The 22,346-nt window shown below is 42.5% G+C and overlaps 1 protein-coding gene across 2 annotated transcripts in view; it reads right to left on the bottom strand.

Moving 5' to 3' along the window:
* Window positions 1-1,777: 1,777 nt before the first annotated feature.
* PRKD3 (protein kinase D3) overlaps window positions 1,778-22,346 on the bottom strand; it is a 109,971-nt gene continuing 89,402 nt past the window's right edge. For both annotated transcript variants that reach the window (XM_051839691.2, XM_002709918.5), the window contains exons 15-19: window positions 9,424-9,585; window positions 9,092-9,190; window positions 6,449-6,716; window positions 4,821-4,906; window positions 1,778-4,326 (exon numbers count right to left, since the gene is read on the bottom strand). In XM_051839691.2, the coding sequence (XP_051695651.2) occupies window positions 4,153-4,326; window positions 4,821-4,906; window positions 6,449-6,716; window positions 9,092-9,190; window positions 9,424-9,585 (789 nt within the window). In that variant the 3' untranslated portion in view covers window positions 1,778-4,152. The remainder of the gene's footprint in view (window positions 4,327-4,820; window positions 4,907-6,448; window positions 6,717-9,091; window positions 9,191-9,423; window positions 9,586-22,346) is intronic.

Genomic DNA, 22,346 nt, shown 5'->3' with positions numbered 1-22,346 from the left:
AGCGTTGTGGCACACTGGGCTAAGATGCCACTTCCAGAGCTGCACCGATCCGAAGCCAGGAGCTTCTTCCGGGTCTTCCATTTAGGGGACCAGGGACTTGGGCCATATTCTGCTGCTTTCCCAGGTCATAGTGGAGAGCTGGATCGGAAGTGGAACAGCCAGGACTTGAACCGGTGCACATAAGGGATGCCGGTGCTGCAGGCGGTGGCTTTACTTGCTGTGCCACAGCACCAGCCCCTCAGGTCTGCTAATTCCAGCGTTCTGCTAATATGCACTGTGGGAGGCAGCAGGTGATGGCTCTGGTGTTCGGATCCCTGGCAGACAACTGGGAGACCCAGATTGAGTTCTCAGTGCCCAGCTTCAGCCCAGCCCAGCCCCAGCTACTGGGGGCATCTGAGGAATGAGCCAGCAGAGAAGAGAGCTCAAATGTATTAAATAAAAATGAAATTCACAAGGGATGTTAAAGAAAAAAATACTAGCCAAGTATTTTGAATTTATGTCAGCTGTATTGGAGACTCACAGGCAGAGTGATAAACCACTGCTTTTTATCGCTGCTTCTGCTTCACTGAGAACAGGATTAGCGGTCCGATCCTCACTCTAAAGAAAAGGACAGAGGCTTCCAGTTCTGATGCTGCCCAGTTTGAGACTGTCTCTGGGCACTTTTACTGTTTCTGTATTTCTTTCTTTTTTTTTATTTGACAGGTAGAGTCAGACAGAGACAGAGAGAAAGGTCTTCCTTCTTCTATTGGTTCACCCCCCGAAATGGCCGCCATGGCTGGCACTGCGCCAGTTTGAAGCCAGGAGCTAAGTGCTTCTCCTGGTCTCCCATGGGGTGCAGGGCCCAAGCACTTGGGCCATCCTCCACTGCACTCCCTGGCCACAGCAGAGAGCTGGCCTGGAAGAGGGGCAACCGGGACTAGAATCCGGTGCCCACATGGGATGCTGGCACCGCAGGCGGAGAATTAACCAAGTGAGCCGTGGCGCCAGCCCCAATATTTCCTTCTTTCAAGACTTAATGTGGAGAATTTCTGAAAGATAAAAATGCCCACAGTTGGCCCCTTTCTAATGCATAATAGTTTTTAAAATTGAGAAGGCAGTACCTTATTTCTTTTTTTTTTTTTTTGACAGGCAGAGTGGACAGTGAGAGAGAGAGACAGAGAGAAAGGTCTTCCTTTGCCGTTGGTTCACCCTCCAATGGCCGCCGCGGCCGGCGCGCTGCGGCCGGCGCACCGCGCTGATCCGATGGCAGGAGCCAGGAGCCAGGTGCTTTTCCTGGTCTCCCATGGGGTGCAGGGCCCAAGCACCTGGGCCATCCTCCACTGCACTCCCTGGCCACAGCAGAGGGCTGGCCTGGAAGAGGGGCAACCGGGACAGAATCCGGCGCCCCGACCGGGACTAGAACCCGGTGTGCCGGCGCCGCTAGGCGGAGGATTAGCCTATTGAGCCGCGGCGCCGGCACCTTATTTCTTAAAATCTGGAAGATTAAACTATATCTTGTTGTAGTTCTAAAAAATGTGTAGTCATAATTATTCTAACTTTCATTCTGAGAAATAAGACCTCCAGATAATCACTTCAAATTTAATATAAAATTATAATAAAATTTCAAAGTTTTTTGATAGGTTAAAAAAATCAGTGTTCTTAAATATAGCATTAATTCCATTTACAAATATTATTTCAGAAATAGTTCTGTTATTAGGGCTTGGAAAAATAACCAACTAACCAGAATTTTCTTTGGATACCTCTACTAGAGACGGGCTCAGGTTTTCACATGGACAAGTATGGTGATACAGAAATACATTTTATTATCAAGCTTCTTTGAGGATATTTACAAAAAGTGGGTGTAACAAAAAATATAAATGTACTGGACAGTGTCACTTTAGACTACTTTGTACATTATCAAATGTTTCTAGCAAACAATTATTTCTTATACAAACACAATTTGACTTCAAGACAAAAGGTTATGCAGGTTATACAGCATCTAGAGTCATTATTCAACTCCAAATTGACAGTGCCTTTACAAAATTTTTTAGAAAACTTCTTAGGTATTCAACAATAATAAAAATAAAAAAGAGTGCAATTTAACTTCATGGCTTTAGAGTTTGATTACATAAGTATAGCAAATGAACATCATTCCAGTTAGTTTTTTCCTTATGCAGTAAGACCACAGTAGGTTGCCTAGTAACTCAGAATTACTTCATTTGGGCACACTGACATAAACTTACATTGCAGAAACGTGGGGAAGTCTTCTGTAACAAAGGAGGAATACATTTCCTTTTTTTTTTTTTTTTTTTCAAAATTAATTTGGTTAATCTTCTCTATGAGAACAAGTTACCTAGATATGTAGAGCGTCTCTTGGAAATGTTTACGGGTAGACAGTACAGCAGAATGATGAGGAGAGTAGAGAGACCTGGACGCCATCCTGCCTGGGTTCAAATCCATATCCAAACTATATCTCCATTTCCTTATCTTTAGGATAAGCTTCATAATGTAATTCCCACGTGACTGCTGTGAAATGAAGATCTGACTTTCATGACTACACTGAGAGAAACGGTAGAATTAAGATCTTCATTTTACAGCCTGAAAACTAGAGACTCAGACTGTCATCTGCCCAGGCCAGTGTAGCTGATACAAATGCAGCCAAGACTTCAACTCAGATTTTGATTCTGAATTTCTGCTCTTTGAGGTTGGGGAAGGAAGAAAAAGGGTTTATAATGATTATTGAGGAATAAAGAAACAAAAAGCCCTAGTTTTCTTACAAGTGGACAGTCCTAGATCTTAAATTTTCCTTGGGGGAAAATGCAGTTTGAGAATCCCTAATCTGAAAATCTGAAAGTGCCATGGCCCTTAAGATGTTAGGGAGTTTGGATTTTCACATCAGGGATGCTCAAATGGTAGTCTGGAAATATTCCACAATTATATAAACTCCAAAATCTGAACCACTTCTGGTCCCAAGCACTTCAGAGGAATCCTCAAACTATATTAGTAATAACTGTTTAAAATAGCTGGCTATTGGAGCTGAGATGTAAGATGCAACACTTACTTGCTATACTCGTAATATTCATAAATAGCCCCTACCCTTGGAGCCTGTTTCATATTCATCCCTACTCGTTCCCCCAACTGCTTAAAATAATTGAAACATTCCAGATATCTGGAAAGCCCTCCAGTAGGCTAAGGGAAGAAAAAAAGATACAATTTGCTATACAGTAACCATAACATTAATTGACCCTGTACAAGCCTTCCTTTTAGTACGTATTTAATTTTTTCTCTCAAATTGTTTAATACTGGGTAAAGATGAATTGTGTAATTCATGTGTAGACCTGTACCCACTAAATGTTGGAAAGCAGTTGTGGCATCCTGACACTATCAGTTGACAATATGAGTGTTAGCAGCAGAGTTGAGCCCTCAAAAGAGACACATTAAAACTCAGCATTCCGACCAGCAGTTAGTTCCTCCTCCAGGTTCTGTACTATCACTTGTCCCAGATTACCATGGTGGGTACTGCAACACACTCACAAAAGGTAACAATCTTACTCCACAGAGAGCATTTCAGAGTTGCAGCTCCAAAAAGGTTAGGAATCACTGTTTCAGGGTTTTGATTGACCTAAAGAAAAAAAAGGCAGAATAATCCAGCACTTTCTTACTAGGTAGCCAGGAAAAACCTTCATTTTCTCTAAAGTTGGTTACACAATGAGTCCTTATAGTCAATCACAATTGGTAGCCTCACAGTTATTGCTTAATTACAAACCTGCTTAGTTATAATAAACCTTACAACTCTGTGATTTGGTCAAACTATGTAATAACTGGATGCCAGCTTGCCTTTATTAAAAAAAAATGACAGGAAAGGGAAGATAAATTAAGTGGCATTATTATATTAAAGTGAAGAATTAGAAAAAAATACAAAACCAGTTATTGCTTATGCTACAAAAGTTTATAAAAAGCTTCATCTTAATTCCATTATATGTTTTTATTACTTAGTTCCCCTCCTGTACCTCTTCATTATGAACTAAAGCCCTGTTGTCACCAGTTCCTTATCCTGTGTCTGCATGTCTTTGCATTCTTGCACATTGACAGCCTACAAAGAACAACAGTTAGGAAGCAATGTATTAGTCCATAAAATGAAATGTTGCTTTACTGAAGTTGTCTCACTGGTAGTTAGGGATCTTCTTCCATATCATCTGGATTGGGAGCCATAATGAAGTGCTTGGGGTATACAAGGTTGTGAGTGTATGCATGTATTTCCCAGCGAGCATCATCACTTTCATGTGTGATATAACGCTCGCCAATGCGTGTTTCAAATTCTCTAAGGTCAAGCCAAGTCTGATAGTCCTAGGAAAAAAAAGAAGTAATTACAAACCATAAAAGAAAGAAAATATTGGCAACTTTTTTTTTCCACTTAGCACTCTAATCAAATAACTGAAAACTTCTAGATTTTAGTATACAGTAATTTGTAATTAGCAATATTAAAGGTTATCACTTCAACACAAAAATAAACCTTAATGTGAACATTTAAAATAATATATAATTAGCAAAGTAATATGCCAATCTCACAAAAAGCTGCCATGAACACATTAAAGCTCTATGAAAGGCAAGGCGACTGCTTTCAGGTGAGGGCAGATGCACTGCCTGTCAGTACTGATTTGAACGATGTGCTGTGCTACTTTGAGATTCGGCTCTATCACAAGTTAATCACTCATGCAAAGGCATGTAAATTATTTGAAGAAACGTATAGACTCTGTTATCTTAGAATGGTTTCCTTAGGAAAATACCATCGTGAACTGTTCAAATGAGGAAGGCTAAAAACATTCCAAGTATTTCCTTACCTGTAGCCAAGGATGACTAAGAGATTTGTCAACACTGTAACGTTTTCTCATCTTTACTTGAAGCAGGTTGTTTATCAAATCGATTGCTAAGGAAAGAGACAAAATCAGATACGTGCATTTCTGTATATAAACTATTCTAAACCTTTGACTCTGCCTAGAAGGCAGTTCAATCCACAGAAAATAAGGTTGAGGGGTTTTTATTTCTCAATTATATGGGCTTTAAGCTAACACATACAGTGATCCATAAATGTTTCCTGAATTAAGTGTACCTGTCAGACTTTCACTTTATTAAGGCAATATGGAGTACAGGTTAAATATAGACACTAGAGCCAGACTGCCCAGGCTGAAATGTGGTTCTGAGGCTGCCTAACTGCTTGATATGGGATCAGTTACTAAATTTTGTTTTCTAATATGTGAAATGAAATTAAAAAGATGCAATCAGGGAGTTGGAGTTGTGGCGCAGAGGTTTGGGCCACTGCTTATGATGCTGGCATCCCATATGGGTACCAATTTGTGTCCTGGCTATTCCACTTATGATCTGTCTAGCTCCCTGGTAATGGCCTGGGAAGGCAGGGGAAAATGGTGCAGGTAGCTGCTATGATTAGGCTCAACACTTCTGGAGAAACAAAAAGCCCTGCTTGTTCTAAAGGCTGGCTAATTCTAGGCTGGAGTATTCCCCAGCATTGGCTCTATTGGATTCTATGACACTGTTAAATAATGTTTTAAGTGGTGTACAATTCCTTCCTCTCAGTAAACTAAAGAGGACCAGCCAATCATTCTAGGTGGGCACAGAATGAGGAGTTGAAACTCAAAAGCCTTTACTAGCCAGGGGAAATAAATGTATGAAGCTTCCCAGTAGAGTCCACATGAGAGATGAAAACAAACTGAGGTGTCTGTTAGGTACAGAGTTTATTCCAAGGGGAAAGAACCTGAGCTGCAGGACTGCGAGGAACTTACTATCTTGTCCTGAAGATCAGAAAAGTCAGTTATCAAAAGACAGAACACCTAAAGAAAAATGTCAGCGTAAGTATATCCTGCTCGGTTTAGAGCAGTGGTCAGTGAAGACTTCACAAGTTCAGGAGTCGCTGAAAATTAGAAAGATTTCAGTATTGAGGAGGAGGGGTTATAAACTGAGGAAAAGGCCTGAGCAAGACGCAGAAAGCAGTTCAGAACAGAGAACACAAGTAGGTTTATGTGGGGGCGCACTGGGAGATGAGGTGCTATGGAACTTCACTTTGGACTGCAGCAGACATCCATAGCTGCAGTGGTTGGAGGCAAGCCCAATGTTTGGGTACAAAATAAAAGCAGTGCTTCCTGAAGATGGACTTGGCATGATCAACTGGAAAGGACAGAAAAGAATCTAATGGACAGGATAGTTAAAAAGATTTTAGTAGCTCCAGAATGAGGCAGCTGGGGCCTAGATTAGTATCATGGATTATACCTGGGGACTATAAGGAAGATAATGATTGAAAAGACAATAGAAAAGAGTGTTCAACAACTGGGAACTAGCCGAATTTGGAAGATGAGTGGGAGAACTTAACGAGAAATCAGAAGAGACAGGCTGATTTGGGATCACAAGGCTTTTTATAGACTGAAGAGCACAGAGCCAAAACAAATTTTTTTCTTACCTTCACTAGAAATTTCTTTCCATGGATTTGGCGGGTACATAAACGCAGCATTTTGGATTTGGTCATTTATGTCTTCATCCTCATTGAAAGGAAATGTTCCACTGAGGCTCACATAGACGATAACTCCCACTGACCACATATCTAGGGAACGGTTATAGCCCTTGCTCCTGAGAACTTCAGGGGCTAGGTACGCTGGCGTTCCCACCACGGATCTCCTAAATGACTTTTCACCAATGATGCGGGCAAATCCAAAGTCACATAGCTTCACCTGGAAATCAAAGGACAATGTTATTTTTGTTATTTATTTAAAACCATATATTATGCACATGCCCATCTTGCCCTTTGCCAGCTGTTTTAGGAATCGCATACATTTGTAGATAATGAAACTGCACAATGGCCCCAGGAGAGAAATGCTGGAGAATGCTCCAAGAAAGAAGGTGGAACAAATCAGTGCAGGGGACCAAAGAATTGGGCCATTTTGTACTGCTTTCCCAGGCCATAGCAGAGAGCTGGATTGAAAGTGGAGTGAACTGGCGCCCATATGGGATGCCAGTGCTTCAGGCCAGGGTATTAACCTGCTGTGCCACAGTGCTGGCCCCTGCTACTTTTTTTTAAAATAAAGATTTAGTGAAGCTGGCGCTGTATGGTAGTAAGTTAAGCCTCCGCCCGCAGTGCCGGCATCCCATAAGGGTGCTGGTTCCTGTCCTGGCTGCTCTTCTGCTCTAGCTCTCTACTATGGCCTAGGAAAGCAGCAGAATGGCCCAAGTGCTTGGGCCTCTGCACCCACATGGGAGACTGGAAGAAGCTCCTGGCTCCTGGCTTCGGATCAGCCCAGCTCCAGCTGTTGCAGCCATTTAGGGAGTGAACCAGAGGATGGAAGATCTCTCTGTAACTTTACCTCTCAAATAAATGAATCTTTAAAAAAAGGTACTATTAAAAATATTTATTTGAAAGGTGGAGAAGGAGTGAGCCATAGAAAGAGACTGATTAATTGTCTATCCACTGGTTCATTCTTTAAAATGACCACCATAGCTGGGGCTAGGCCAGGCTGAGGCCAGGCACCAGGAACTCCATCCAGGTTTCCCTCATGGAAGATGGTATTTGGGCTACCTTCTGTCTTCCCAGGCTCATTAGCAGGAAGTTGGATTGGAAGCAGAGCAGTGGCAAAATGAACTGGCAAAATGAACTCCAAGATACGGGATACTGTTGACACAGAGGGCAGCTTAAACTGCTGTACACAATACTGGCCCTATCTTGCTACCCTTTTATAAAAGTTAAGGTTTTGGTGACAAATTGATCTATACTGAAAAGCAAATGCCAAATACTTTCCATAGGAAATGTTATGATTCAAAAAATGTCTTCTGTAAAAACTTTAAGATAAATTAAGGAATTTGGCTTCTAGAAAATAGTACAGTGAGGGGCTAGCACTGTGGCATAGTGGGTTAAAGCCACCGCCTACAATATCAGCATCCCATATGGGTGCTGGTTCAAGTCCTGGCTACTCTACTTCCAATCTCGCTGTCATGGCCTGGGAAAGCAGCAGAAGATGGCCCAAGTACTTGAGCCCCTGCACCCGTGTGCGAAGACCTGGAGGAAGCTCCTGGCTCCTGGCTCCTGGTTCCGCATCGGTGCAGCTCCGGCTGTTGTGGCCAGTTGCGGAGTAAACCAGTAGATGGAGGACCTCCCTCCCTCCCTCCCTTCCTCCCTCCCTCCCTCCCTCCCTCTCTCTCTGCCCCTCCTTCTCTCTCTGTATAACTCTGACTTTCAAATAAAAATAAATCTTTAAAAAGCACAGCAAGTGGAGAGCAAAGAAGCACAAGGTGTATTCAGATGCTGCTTGCTATTTTGGTGACATGCACTCTGACATCCTTTTCTGAATGCTCTGTGCCGTCAGTGAATCTGGCTGCTTCTCTCTTTCAAATAGTCTTTGAAGAGTAGAAGCACAGACTTAAGCTAACTTATTAAAAAGTAAAGATGGTGTTGGCATAGTGGGTTAAGCACCTGCATACGATGCTAGCATCCCATAAGGGTGCCGGTTCAAGCCCTGGCTGCCCCACTTCCTGCTAATGTGCCTGGGAATGCAGTTGAGGATGGCCCGAGAGCTTGGTCCTCACCACTGATGTAGGAGACCTGGATGGTTAGTTATTAATCCTCATAGGCAGCTGCAGGCTGTAAACTGTATCTCTTAAGAGGGTACACATTTTGAAGCCAAAGTTCCATGGGTGGATACTTTATAAATGTTGTCAGATAATTATATTGATTCTTCATGAGTCAGCATTATGGCACAGCAGATTAAGCTGCCGCTTTGCTTTAATGCTGGCATCCCATTTCAGAGCCCCAGTTTCAATCATGGCTGCTTGGCTTCCTATCCAGTTGCCTGCTAGTGCACCTGGGAAGGCAGCAGAACACGGCCCAAGTGTTTGGGTCCCTGCAACCTACGTGGGAGACCACGATGGAATTCCGAGGTCCTGGCTTCAACCTGGCCTGACTGGCCATTGTGGCCATTTAGGAGCTGAACCAGAGGATGAAGATCACACTCTATGTCTCTCTGCCCTTACTTCCTCTGTCACTCTGCCTTCAAATAAGTAAAAGTAAAGATTTAGACAAAAGTGATTCTTCAAAAGGTTCTCAAGGATATCTCACCTGAGGAAACGGCTCTGCAGATGCAAGCAGCACATTTTCTGGCTTTAAATCACAGTGCACAATATTCTTAAAATGTAGATTCCTCAAAGCAACAAGTATCTGTCATTAAAGAAAGATTTTTCAATGGCTAGAAAAATCATAGTTAAACCCCGGTGCGACTCCATGTGAGCGGTGCAACAATCTGAAAATTCCACCACGATTCATCAGGATTCAGCTGCAGGTGCTCATTTATTTTCAGGGTTCACAATTCCCACAATCTCCCAGGTTGTAAAAGCACAACTGCTTAATTCTCTAAGATTCCAATTTTCTAGTTCAAAAAAGAATTAAAATACCTGTGTGACCATGAATTTAGTGATTCGTTCTGGAAGCCGACTTTTCTCACTGGATAGAATCATTTCCAGCATATCTCCATGCAGCTTCTCCATTACCACAAAGACTCGTTCTGGGGTTTCAAACATACATTCCAGGTTTACAATCCCAGGATGGTGTAAATTCTGAAAGAGTTTGCAGGGTATTTAAATGACCCAGCTTATGTAGAGAAACAGTTTGACAATGCAAATATCCAACAGTGTGCTATTCATTATATGAAATAGATGGCACCGAGAGGAAACCAGCTTAGAAAAATAACTTAAAAGTCAGAATTACAACCAACAAAAAGGATCACTCTGATTTCCAAGTTGTGAATTGGAGAGTGGATGCAGAGAGGGCAGAGCATATTCCTCCCCCTGATTCACAGTTACCTCTCCAAAATCTCTTAGTATTTTCTTCTTTTTTTGCTTAGGTTGGCTACTTATTTTTATATACCTTCTCCATTTCCCACCTAGACAAGCAGCTTTTGGATTTAGTATTTCCTGTATTTACTAATCTTCACTTTAATATTTTTTTAAAAATTTATTTATGTGAAAGTTGAAGAGAAGGGGAGAGACAGAGATCTTCCATCCACTTGGTCTCTCCAGATGGCTGCCACAGCAGGGGCTGGGCCAGGCCTCAGCCAAGAGCCAAGAGCCTCATCTATATCTCCCACATGAGCGGCAGGGGCCAAAGCACTTGGCGCCATTTTCCACTGCTTTCCCAGGCCGTTAGCAGGGAGCTGGAGAGCAAGTGGAGCAGCTGGGACAGAAACCAGTGCCAATAGGAAATGCTGGCACTGCAGGCAGTGTTTACCCACTATGCCACAATGCTGGTCCCTTAATCTCCATTTTAAGTTCTTGTTATTACCTTGAGTTTTCCTTAGGTTTATTTTATTGTTCATTCTGCTACTACTTTTTTTTTTTTTTTAAAGATTTATTTTGAAAGAAAAGGGAGGGAGGGAGAGGGAGAGGAAGGGGTGGAGAGGGAGATGGAGAGAGAGAAAGAGAGATCTTTCTTCCACTGGTTCACTCCCCAATTGGCCGCAATAGCCAGGGTTAGGCTAGGCCTGAGCCAGGTGCTTCCCCTGCATCTCCCCTGTGTGGCAGGGGCCCAAACAATGCCATTTCCCAAGTTGGATTTTTTAAAAAACATTATTTATTTGAGAGGTGGTGAGAGACTTGAAAGGCAGGGAAGAGCTGCCATCTGCTTATTCATTCCACAAATGCACAGGAGCCAGGGATCCAACTACATGAGCCACCACATGCTGCCTCCCAGGGTGTGCATTAGCAGGAAGCTGGAATCAGGAGTAGAGTTGGGATTGGAGCCCAGGGACTTCAACATGGGATGTTGGCATCCCAGCCACTGCACTACACACCCAGCCTTTTCAGTTGGATTTATCTGAATGGCAGTTAGAGAACCTGAGACAGAGAGAGAGAATCTCTCCCATCCGCTAGTTTACTCCCTAAACAGCTGAGGATGGGCCAAGCTAAAGCCAAGAGCCAGGAGCCTCATCTGGGTTTCCCATGTGGGTGGTAGGGCCCAAGCACCTGAACCATCTTCCACTGCCTTCCCAGGCACATTAGCAGGGAGCTGGATGAAGTGGGAAAGCTGGGACTTGAACCAGCACCCTATGGGATGCCAGTGTTGCAGGCAGCAGCTTAACCTACTGTGCCACAACACCAGCCCCTTGAGTTAACCTCTTAATTCATCTATTTTCATTCTTTCTTGCTTAACATTTGAGATTATAAAGCCTTCTCTGAATGACAGCCCAATGGCTCTCATGTATACAGTATTTTCAACACATTCTGAAATTCTGAATTGGTCTTTTTGATTGAAGAAATAATATCTTTTTCAGTTTGTACAGTAGCACCTCTTTTCTGAATGTATAATTTGTGTATTTTTATTGTGGTTTTAAGACTAAAGAGTATTTTTTCTAGTATTGCCTTTTTAAAATGAGGTATTCACTGTTTTGAGGGTGCAGGGCTCAGTATGAAGTAGTTAGACCCACATTATTCTTTTTAGGCCTTTATGTTCTTAGTTCTTAATTGTTTTTATCTGTTCTACCTACCATTGACCATGAGTATGTTTCCCTGTCTCTCCTTGTGTCTTCTCTAGCTTTCCTGTATAAATGTTGATACTATAATTTGATTTGTACTCTTCCATTGTTAAATTCCTGATCATATTTTCCAATTTACACAGGTGTCTGTAAGAATGCTATTATTTCTCTCCAACTACTCTACTACTCTCTTCAGGCAATAGCAAAACAAACATATGACCTTACTAAATATCTAGTAAACAGGGGCCGGCACTGTGGCATAGCAGGTGAAGCTGCCATCTGCAGCACTAGCATCCCATATGGGCACTGGTTCAAGTCCCGGCTGTTCCATGTCCAATCTAGCTCTCTGCTATGGTTTGCGAAAGCAGTGGAAGATGGCCCAAGTCCTTGGGTCCCTGCACCCTAGGTAGACATGGAGGAAGCTCCTGGCTCCTGGCTTTGGATTGGCACAGCTCCAGCCATTGCAGCCAATTGGGGAGTGAACCAGTGGACAGAGAACCTCTCTGTCTCTCCTCTTTCCGTGTAACTCTGACTTTCAAATAAATAAATAAATCTTAAAAAAAAATCTAGTAAACAAAAGTTTACTCTCCCACAACCCTATTTCTTTCCTATCCTACACCATGTTCCTTAAATGTGGCCATGTTTATTTAGTTCATATCTAAACACAGACACCTATGATGTGCATATTAAAGAGTTACACAAGGTAGTCAGCGCTGTGGCGTAGTAGTCTAAGCCTCCACCTATAGCAATGGCTTCCCATTTGGGGGCCAGTTTGAGTCCCGGCTGCTCCACTTCTGATCCAGTTCCCTTTTAATACACCTGGGAAAGCAACGGAGGATGGCCCATGCACCTACATGGGAGACACGGAAGAAGCTCCTGGTTCCTGATCGGCTCAGCTCCGGCTGTTGTGGCCATCTGGGGAGTGAACCAGCAGACGGAAGACCTCTCTCCCTGTCTCTACCTCTCTCTCTAAGTCTGTCTTTCAAATAAATAAAATAAATCTTAAAAAAAAAATTCAATGTTTAGTGTGATATCCACAGTGGAATCTTTCCTGACGTTTTGGTTCAGCTAAATAATCGTAAGTGTCCAAAACCAGCATGTGTTGACAAAGGCAGAACCTATCACCAGGTGTTTAATATGGAGGCTGGATGTTCCTGGGTAAACTGTATAAGGCCATTTCTGAAACGATGATTTGATGATTTCTTCTCTCTGCTACTGGAGAAGCCAAAGCTGTGGCTTTAATAATATGCTCATTGTTTAGCTTTTTTTTCTCTAAATAAAAAATTAATTGGAAAGAAAAACTATGGATGCCACTGGTGCTGCAGGGGAAGATAACAGCATTAGGATCAAGCACAGGAGCTCAGGTGGCCTTTCCTGTGAGGACTATGACAAGACAATAGAGGGGAGAGCCCTATGTGGCTAAGATGGCAGCGCCTGTGCTGCCCACCAGGGCTCAGGGGAGGCAAACCCGGAACACCTGCTGACCCTGCACTGGCAGCTGGGTCTGTGCCAGGCGGCCAAGCAGTTCACACGGCATGGCACTGCCTCAGGGTTGGCCCCCGGTTTGCAGTTGCAGGAGCAACTGCGAATGGTACCCGAGCCTGGCGACCATGCAGGAGTCCCTGCGAAATCAGCAGCTGGCCGAGGAGCAGTGGCGTCCGGGGGAGAGCACAGCTTATTGCAGAGCACATGGCCAAGATGCCACAGATGACTGAGGACTTGCGGCAGCTGCAGCGGGAGCACTGGGAGAAGGCGGAGGTGGACAAGGAGAGGAGGGCACAGCTGCAGGCCGAGGCCCAGGAGCACCTGGACTAACACATGGACCCAAGGAGCACCTGCTACAGGACCTTGAGAAGCAGTTGTGCAATTGCCTCAAGGAGGAGAAACAAAGAAGAAGGAGGCATGGGTGGCCACCATGGCTGTTGTCACTGCCACTGCTCTGGCCAGCCCAGGACCCTGCAGCCCCTGGGGCTCCCAGCTCCTGAGCCTTGTGCTTTCCCCAATAAAGCCTGCTACCTGGTGGCCCCTGGGGTGGGGGTGGGGAGGTGGAGAAGAACAATACAGGGGAAAGAAGGGAAAGAGAATGAAGGGGCTGGTGCTGTGGAGCAGTGGGTTAATGACCTGGCCTGAAGCGCTAGCATCCCATATGGGCGCCAGTTCGAGACCCAGCTGCTTCACATCTGATCCACTATGGCCTGGGAAAGCAGTAGAAGATGGCCCAAGTCCTTGGGCCCCTACACCCACGTGGGAGACCCAGAAGAAGCTCCTGGCTCCTGATCGGCGCAGCCGTTGCGGCCAATTGGGGAGTGAACCAATGGATGTAAGACCTCTCTCTCTCTCTCTCTGCCTCTCCTTTCTCTGTGTAACTCTGACTTTCAAATGAATAAATAAATCTTAAAAAAAAGAAAAAAGACAATGAGTCGGAGGGTGAAGAGGCCAAAGGATGGTGCGAATGTAAGGGTGTACACAAGGGCAGGTGCAGCAGCTTACGTTGCAGCCTGTGATACCAGCACCCACACGAATGCCAGTCTGCATCCTGGAAGTTCCAATTCCAATCCAGAGCCCCCTGCTGATTTGACTGGGAAACCAGCAGATGATTGCCTAAATGCTTGGGCTGCTGCTAACCACGTGTGACCCCGATGTTATTCCAGGCTCCTGGCTTCTGTCTGGCCCACTCTGGCCAATGCAGCCAACTAGCAGATCTCTCTCCTGTTGCTTCATCTCTCTCCGAAACTCTAACTTTCAAAATAAGTGCATCTTTTTTTCCCTTAAGATTTGTTTGAAAGAAAGACAGAGAGGAAGAAAGACAGAGATCTTCCATCTGCTGGTTCACTCCGAAATGGTTACAAAGGCCAGGGTATGGGCGGCAGGGGCCAAAACACTTGGGTCATCTTCCACTACTTTTCCCAGGCCAATAGCAAGGAGCTAGATCACAAGTGGAGTAGCTGGGACATAAACTGGAACCAATATGGGATGCTGGCATTGCAGGCACAGGCTTTACCCTCTATGCCACAATGCTGACCCTTCAAAATAAATTTTTAAATAAGAGGAAAAAGTACATGTAGGTTTGAATCCATGTGAAAAAGTCTAGCTATCATCCTCAAGATTAAATTTTAGAGAACTAATTTCAGTAAATGATGTATGATTTGTTTCCTTTTGAAAAATATGAATTTAGATTCGAATTAAAATACTGTATATGCAAACTAGGTTCAATTTTATCCTTATAATACACATGTAGATTTTATTGAGTTTATATACTTCAGAAGAACACTGAAAGTTACAATTTTACTTGTGTACACAGCAGACACAAACAGTGGATTTAATCAGGTAAAAGGAAGGAGTGAGCATGTGGTTTGCCAAGACTTAAATTCAAACTCGAGCCTGCCTTCCCTTCTACTGAGTGATGCTAAAAAAAGTACTGCAGTATAGATTTTGGTACAAAGCCATTCGCTAAATATTTTATAAACAATCTGAAAAGGCTGTATAAAAAATAGGACTGTATTCAATTGAATATTTGGAGGCATACTATATGATCACTTAAATCCATTCTCGGGCAGTACTGGTAAAAATAACCAGAGGAATATAATAATAAAGCTTTTACAATGGCATTATCTGGAAATCCCTAAATTTAGTTGTGATCCACAGCTGAAGATAAGGGAGAAAAAAAGCTTCAGTGCTTAGTTCAGAGCTATGTCTGTGATCATCTGATCAAGGAAAAATCAATCCTTATGAATATATTCCTAATTTTTACATGTTTTACATTTCAGTTTGTTAATGGGAAAGATTCCAAAATTAGATTCACAAAAATATGTCTTAAAAACATTCATGTTCTAATACAGAGCCCAAATGCTATTTAGATTCTATGTAGCCTGCATTAATGTGACTGCTTCCTGCTGGGAAACACCATCTTGCTAAGAGATGCTAGGAAGAACGTGCCACAGCTCCTAACACCGGCAGCTTTCACACAGTTTAACACAGGTCCCACTGATTTCCAGTCCGGCTGGGGAGCTGACAGGGGTCTGAGTGACCACTTTGTTCTGTAAAGGGAAGTTACATTGCCCTGCTCCTACCCTCCTCACCCCGCGACTAAAGTGCCAGACTCAGTTTGCTGTGGTAGGGTTGTCACTGGACTCTCTTCTGTCTAGGGGCACAGAAAGCAGACCAGGAGCCCCTGGACCCAGAGGCAGGGCAGTTTCCAGGGTGGACAGCAGACCTGCTTATGCCCTTGGTTGTGGGAGTTGTGAGAATAAGCCTCAGAACTTGGAAAAGTCATGGTTGCAGCTGGGTTCCTGTGGCCCAGCCTGGCCTAAATGTAGAGATTTGGAGCTCCTTGTACAGTGGGATGGAGATCACATTGGGGTCAGAGGACAGACCACAGAAAGAAATGGTACTCTGGGTGGGCTGCATGCCTGGTTGGTGCTGTATGCTATACTGATGCAATAGGCTCACTCTGGGCTGTGAAACAGCACAGAGAAAGGTGGGGACTTTGGGCACACTGGTTAGCTCCAATATTCCCTCCCCACACTGACTATAGTCATCTTAGGTATTCCTCTAGACTCTTACCCAACTCAAATGATGGCTGGAGCTCCCTAGCCCCACTCAGCACCCATCCCTAGAGCTCAAGTCTAAGTCTTAGGCCCTCCACTGAGCCCAAGAGTTACATCTCCAGGAATAAAGCCTTCAATTTAAAAAACAAAACAAAACAAAAACAACAACAAAACACCATCCTCCAGAAGAGACAGAAACAAGAGTTGTGGAAAATTCAATTTAGAAACATAAGAAACATGAACAAGGCAGTCAATGACTCCCCAAAAGGAATAATACATTAGCACTGGACTACGAATAAGGGCAGACAGATGAAAAAGAATTCAAAAGAATGATTCTGAGGTTACTCAAAAATACAGAGAAACAGTTATATGAAACTAGAAAATCAGTGTCTTACATGGTTGAGAAATTCAGCAGAAATATTAAAAACATTATAAATGAAATATTCAGTGAGTCAAAAGATATAATGGAAAGCATTAAAAACGGACCTGGGGAGGCAAAAAAGAGTATCTGATCTAGAAGACAGGTGCTTTGAAACCTTTCATTAGATAAAAAGAAGAAATTAGAACAAAGATGTGTTTGGGATCTATGGGGTACTGTCAAATGACCAAATACACAAGTCTTAGATGCTCCTGAAGAAATAGTAAAAGAATGGCTTAGAAAACCTAGTCAATGAAATAGTAGGAAATTTCCGCTAATCTGGAGAAAGATGTGGACATCCAAATAGAGGAAATACATAGAACCTCAAATAGGAATGAACAAAGATGATCCTCAAATGATACATTATAGTTAAATGTTCAAAACTAAGACATAAAGAGAATATTCTTAAATTAAAAAAAAATTGACAAAAGACAAACACCAGGTCAGATTTCTGAACAGAAACTCTATTGGCCAAAAGAGGAAACAGTCAAAGTTCTCAAAGAAAACAACTGCCAACCCATAATACTTTACCTAGCAAAGTTCTTATTCATGAACAAAAGTGAAATAAAGACCTTCTGAGACCAGCAAAAATAAAAAGAAGTGTCACCACCCAGCCAGCTTTACAAATGATACTTAAGGATGTACCATATTAAGAAGTAGAGAAAGATAATTAGCATTATGAAAGAATGTGAAGGTAGAGAACCTCCAGTTAAAGAAACAAATAGGAATATTTATGGAAAAATGGCAGGACTAACTCATTACTTTTCAATTACAACAATTACAATTACAACCTTGAATGTAAATGGACTAAATCCCCAATTAAAAGATACAGACTGGTTGAACTGATTAAAAAAAAAAAAGACCCAACTCTATGCTGCCTATAAGAAATACACTTCAATAAAGATACATGTGGACTGAAAGTGAAAGGATGGAAAAAACATTCCATGCAAATGGAAATCAAAAGCAAGCAAGAGTAACTATAACTCACAGTAGACAAAATAGATTTCAAGACAAAAACTGTTAGACAAAGAAGGTCATTATGTCATGATTAAGGGAATAATTCAAGAAGAAAATGTGACTAGTAAATGTCTATGCACTTGGCCGGCGTCGTGGCTCAATAGGCTAATCCTCTGCCTGCAGCGCCGGCACACCGGGTTCTAGTCCCGGTCGGGGCGCCGGATTCTGTCCCAGTTGCCCCTCTTCCAGGCCAGCTCTCTGCCGTGGCCCCAGGAAGGCAGTGGAGGATGGCCTAAGTGCTTGGGCCCTGCACCCCATGGGAGACCAGGAGAAGCACCTGGCTCCTGCCATTGGATCAGCACGGTGCGCCGGCCGCTCTCTCACTGTGCGCCACAGCGCACAGGCCACGGCAGCCATTGGCTGGAAAGACCTTTCTTTCTGTCTCTCTCTCTCACTGTCCACTCTGCCTGTCAAAAAAAAAAAAAAGTCTATGCACCAAATGCTTAGGGACCCAGTTTTATAAAACAAATGTTAATGGCCTTAAAGGAAGACATATGCTCCAATACAATAATACTGAGGGACTTCAATACCCCAGAAAGAAAAAGCAACAAAAACAGAGCTAATCTACATCATAGGCCAGATGGACCTAATAGATAGCTATAGAACATTCCATCCGACAGCTGCAGAATACACATTCTTTTCATCAGTACATGGAGCATTCTTTAGGATAGACCATATGATAGGCTATAAAACATATTTCAACAAATTCAAAAAAAGTGAAATCATATCTTTCTGACCACAATGGAATGAAGCTGGAAACTAACAACAAAAATTCTAGAAAATACACAAATACATGGAGACAAAAAAACATGCTCCTGAATGAACAGGTCATGGAAGTAATCAAAGAGAAATTAAAAAAAAGTCTTGAAATAAATGAAAATGAAAATACGATGTATCAAAACTTATGGGATACAGCAAAAGTAGTTTTAATAGGAAACTATATAGCAATGAGTGCCTACATAAAAAAAATTGGAAAGGTATCAAATAAATGACTTAACAATACATCTCAAAGACCCAGAAAAGCAAGAACCAACCCAAAATTAACACAAACAAAAATCAGAGAATAAACAAAAACAGAAATAAAACTGTATAAAAGATCAAAGAAATGAAGAGCTGTTATTTTTTATAAGAAATGAAAAAACTGATAAACCACTGGTCCACCTAACCAAGAAAAAAAGGGAGAAGATTCAAATTAATAAAATCAGAAATGAAAAAGGAGATGTTAAAATATTTCACAGAAACTACAAATAATCATTAGAAAACATTACAAACAGCTATATGCCAACAAACTGGAAAATCTAGAAGAAATAGATTTCTGGATACATAATTTATCAAAATTGAGGCACAAAGATACTGAAAACCTGAATAAGCCAATAATCAAAGCTGAGACTGAATCAGTAATTGAAAACCTCCCAAAAAAGAACAGTCCAGGACCAGCTGGCTTCACTGCTGAGTTCTACCAAACTTTGATGAAAGAATTGATACCAGTTCTTCTCAAACAATGCAAGCCAACTGAAAGCAAAGGGAACCATTCCAACTCATTCTATGAGGCCAGCATTACTTATTTCCAAAACCAGAGAAATATAAAACAAGAAAAACAAACAAACAAACAAACTACAGACCAATATCTCTGATAAACACAGATGAAAAAATCCTCAACAAAATACTAGTAAATCTAATCCAAAAGACATCAGAAAGATCCACCCCGACCAAGTAGGATTAATCTCAGGGGTGCAGGGATGGTTCAACATATACTAATCAGTAAACATGATATATAACATCAATAAAATGAAGTATAAAAACCATGTGGTGGCCAGCGCCATGGCTCAATAGGCTATCCTCTGCCTGTGGCGCCGGCACACCGGGTTCTAGTCCTGGTCGGGGCACCGGATTCTGTCCCGGTTGCCCCTCTTCCAGGCCAGCTCTCTGCTGTGGCCAGGGAGTGCAGTGGAGGATGGCCCAAGTGCTTGGGCCCTGCTCCCCATGGGAGACCAGGAGAAGCACCTGGCTCCTGCCTTCAGATCAGCGCGGTGCACCGGCCGCTCTCTCACTGTCCACTTTGCCTGTCAAAACAAAAACAAAAACAAAACCAAACAAACAAACAAAAAACATGTGGTTGGGGCCGGCGCCATGGCGCAGTAGGTTAATCCTCCGCCTGTGGTGCCAGCATCCCATTTGGACGCCAGTTCTACTCCTGGCTGCTCCTCTTCCGATCCAGCTCTCTGCTGTGGCCTGTGAAAGCAGTAGAAGATGGCTCAAGTCCTTGGCCCCCTGCACCCACATGGGAGATTGGGAAGAAGCACCTGGCTCCTGGCTTCAGATCGACGCAGCTTCGACCATTGCAGCCACCTGGGCAGTGATCCAACAGATGGAAGACCCTTCTCTCTGTCTCTCCCTCTCATTGTCTGTTAACTCTCTCAAATAAAAAAAAAAAATCTTAAAAAAAAATATGGTTATTCTCAATGGATACAGAGAAAGGATTCAATGCAACATTCTTTCCTGATTAAAACCCTTAAAATTATATATAAAAGGAACATATCTCAACATAATAAAGAAAATATTAAGAAACCCACAGTCGGCATAATCTTGACCTGAGAAAAGCCAGAAGCATTTTCACTAAGATCCGGAACCAGACAACGATGTTCACTAACCACTATTATCCAATACAGTTTTTTAAGTTTTAGCCAGAGCCATTAGAAAAAGAAATCAAAGGTATACAGATATGAAAGGAGGAAGTCAATTTATCCATTTGCAGATGGCACAATGCTTTATATAAAGGATTTCCATTAATAGACTATTAGAAACTCAGAATTTAGCAAAGTTCTAGAATATAAAATCAACACACAAAAATCAATAGCATTCTTATATACCAACAAGTTTTGGCTGAGAAAGAACTTAAAAAATCAGTTCCATTCACAATAGGTACAAAAAATTTTACATATTTGGGTAAATTTAACCAGTGGAATCTAGAAGACAGTCTAAAAAAAAAGTGGAGGAAGTACAGTCTCAAGTAAGAAAAGAAAGGAAACTCCACATAAATGAGAGGGGACACAGCGGACTCCCACACAGTGGAGGGTGTGGACTCAAATCAGGATGCCAGTGGTCGACAGCCCACACCAGCTTTGCAGAGTGAGCTGAAACAGCAGCAGCTCAAGCCACTGGTGATAAATCTGAGAAAAAGCCTGGAGGGAATCCAGCTTGGTGTCCTGTGGGGGATCCTGTACCTGCCAAACTAGAGGAGAAAAAAAAGAGGGGGACAGCCTATTTCTCTCTCCCAGATCATCTTGCAATGGCATCCTGTATCAAGCTGATAGAGAGAGGGTACCATTTTGGACAAACGTACAGCAGTACCAGCTCGTGTCCAAGCCAGCAACCAGCTGAGCAGAGACTTCTGAGTCTGGCAGTGAGAACTAATGGGGGGTTGGGTGCTCATGACTGTGGGAGGCCTGTGTGCCAAGACTGTGAAAACACTGAGACTTTGTGGAAGGCTCAGCGTGTGGCTCAGACTTTGGCCAGTCACTGTGTGAGGCTCTACACACTCACGGCTCTCTGGTTCCTTGGTGAGGGACACTGCTGGATAATCTGCTTACACCGAGGACTGCACAGATGCTTTGTGTGGTCCTTGTGGAAGTGTGGATGAATAGTGTACCCACTGAGGCTAGTCTCAGGCGCGGGTCTCCTTTGAAGAGAGGAAATGAGCTGAGTCTATGCCAACAGAACAGAGAAACCTCAACTCTGATAGAAGAGAGTTATCATGCCCAACATAGGTGTCACCTTAACACTCACTTCACCCTGGAGTTCTGAACAGAGCTCCCTGAACACACCCACCACATGCCTCTAGGTATTCCCTGGAAGTAGACACTCCACTAATCCACACATAGTCCAAAGATAAAAGGCACCACAGCAAAAAAACAAAACCAAAAAACAAACCAAACAAAAAAACATACAAAGAAACCAATGGATATCTCCACAAATGCTGAATAATAAATGCACCAATTTAAGAAACAAGGATAAGGAAGACAACATGACATGCCCAAAAGAATACAACATTTAGGTACTAGATTGTGAAGATGAAGAGTCTGAAGAAATGCCAGAAATGGAATTCAAAAAGTTGATCACAGGATTACTTAGAAGTAATCAGAAGAAGCAAATTCATGAACTAATGAAATCCATACATGACATGAAAGAAAATGTCTTCCACGAAATTTCAATCTTAAATAGAAAGCAAAATAAAATCTTAGAAATGAAGAATTCAATAGAACAAATAAAAAATGCAGTGGAAAGCCTTAACAACAGAATCAGAGAAGCAGAAGAAAGAATATCTGACTTAGAAGACAAATTGCAGGAAATTTCAGTCAGACAAAAAACAAGAACAGAAAATCAGAAAACTAAAAAACACTGTTGGGAATCTATAGGATACTATGAAATGATGCAACATACAGGTTCTAGGAGTTCCTGAAAGCGTGGAAAGAGAGAAGGGATTAGTGAATTAATAAAAGGAAAACTTTCCTAAATTGGAGAAAGAAAGGGACATTCAAGTACAGGAAACACACAGAACTCCTAATAGACATGACCAGAAAATATCTTCACCATGACACACTGTAATCAAACTCTCCACAGTAAAACAAAAAGAAGATTCTAAAATGTGCATGAGAAAATCACCAGATTCCTTTCAGAGGCTTTCCAATTAGACTCACTGTGAACTTCTCATCAGAAACACTACAGGCTAGGAGAAAATGGTGATGAGATATATTCCAAGTCTTAAGGAACAAAAATGTCAACCCAGAACACTACCTTGCAAAGCTCTCATGAATGAAGGTGAAATGAAGTCCTTCCACAACAAACAGAAATTGAAAGAATTTGTCA

The sequence above is a fragment of the Oryctolagus cuniculus genome, chromosome 2, assembly GCF_964237555.1.
Source record: "Oryctolagus cuniculus chromosome 2, mOryCun1.1, whole genome shotgun sequence".
NCBI lineage: Eukaryota > Metazoa > Chordata > Mammalia > Lagomorpha > Leporidae > Oryctolagus > Oryctolagus cuniculus.
The sequence above is the reverse complement of the archived record's forward strand: the minus strand, read 5'-3'. Positions and strand labels throughout refer to the sequence as shown.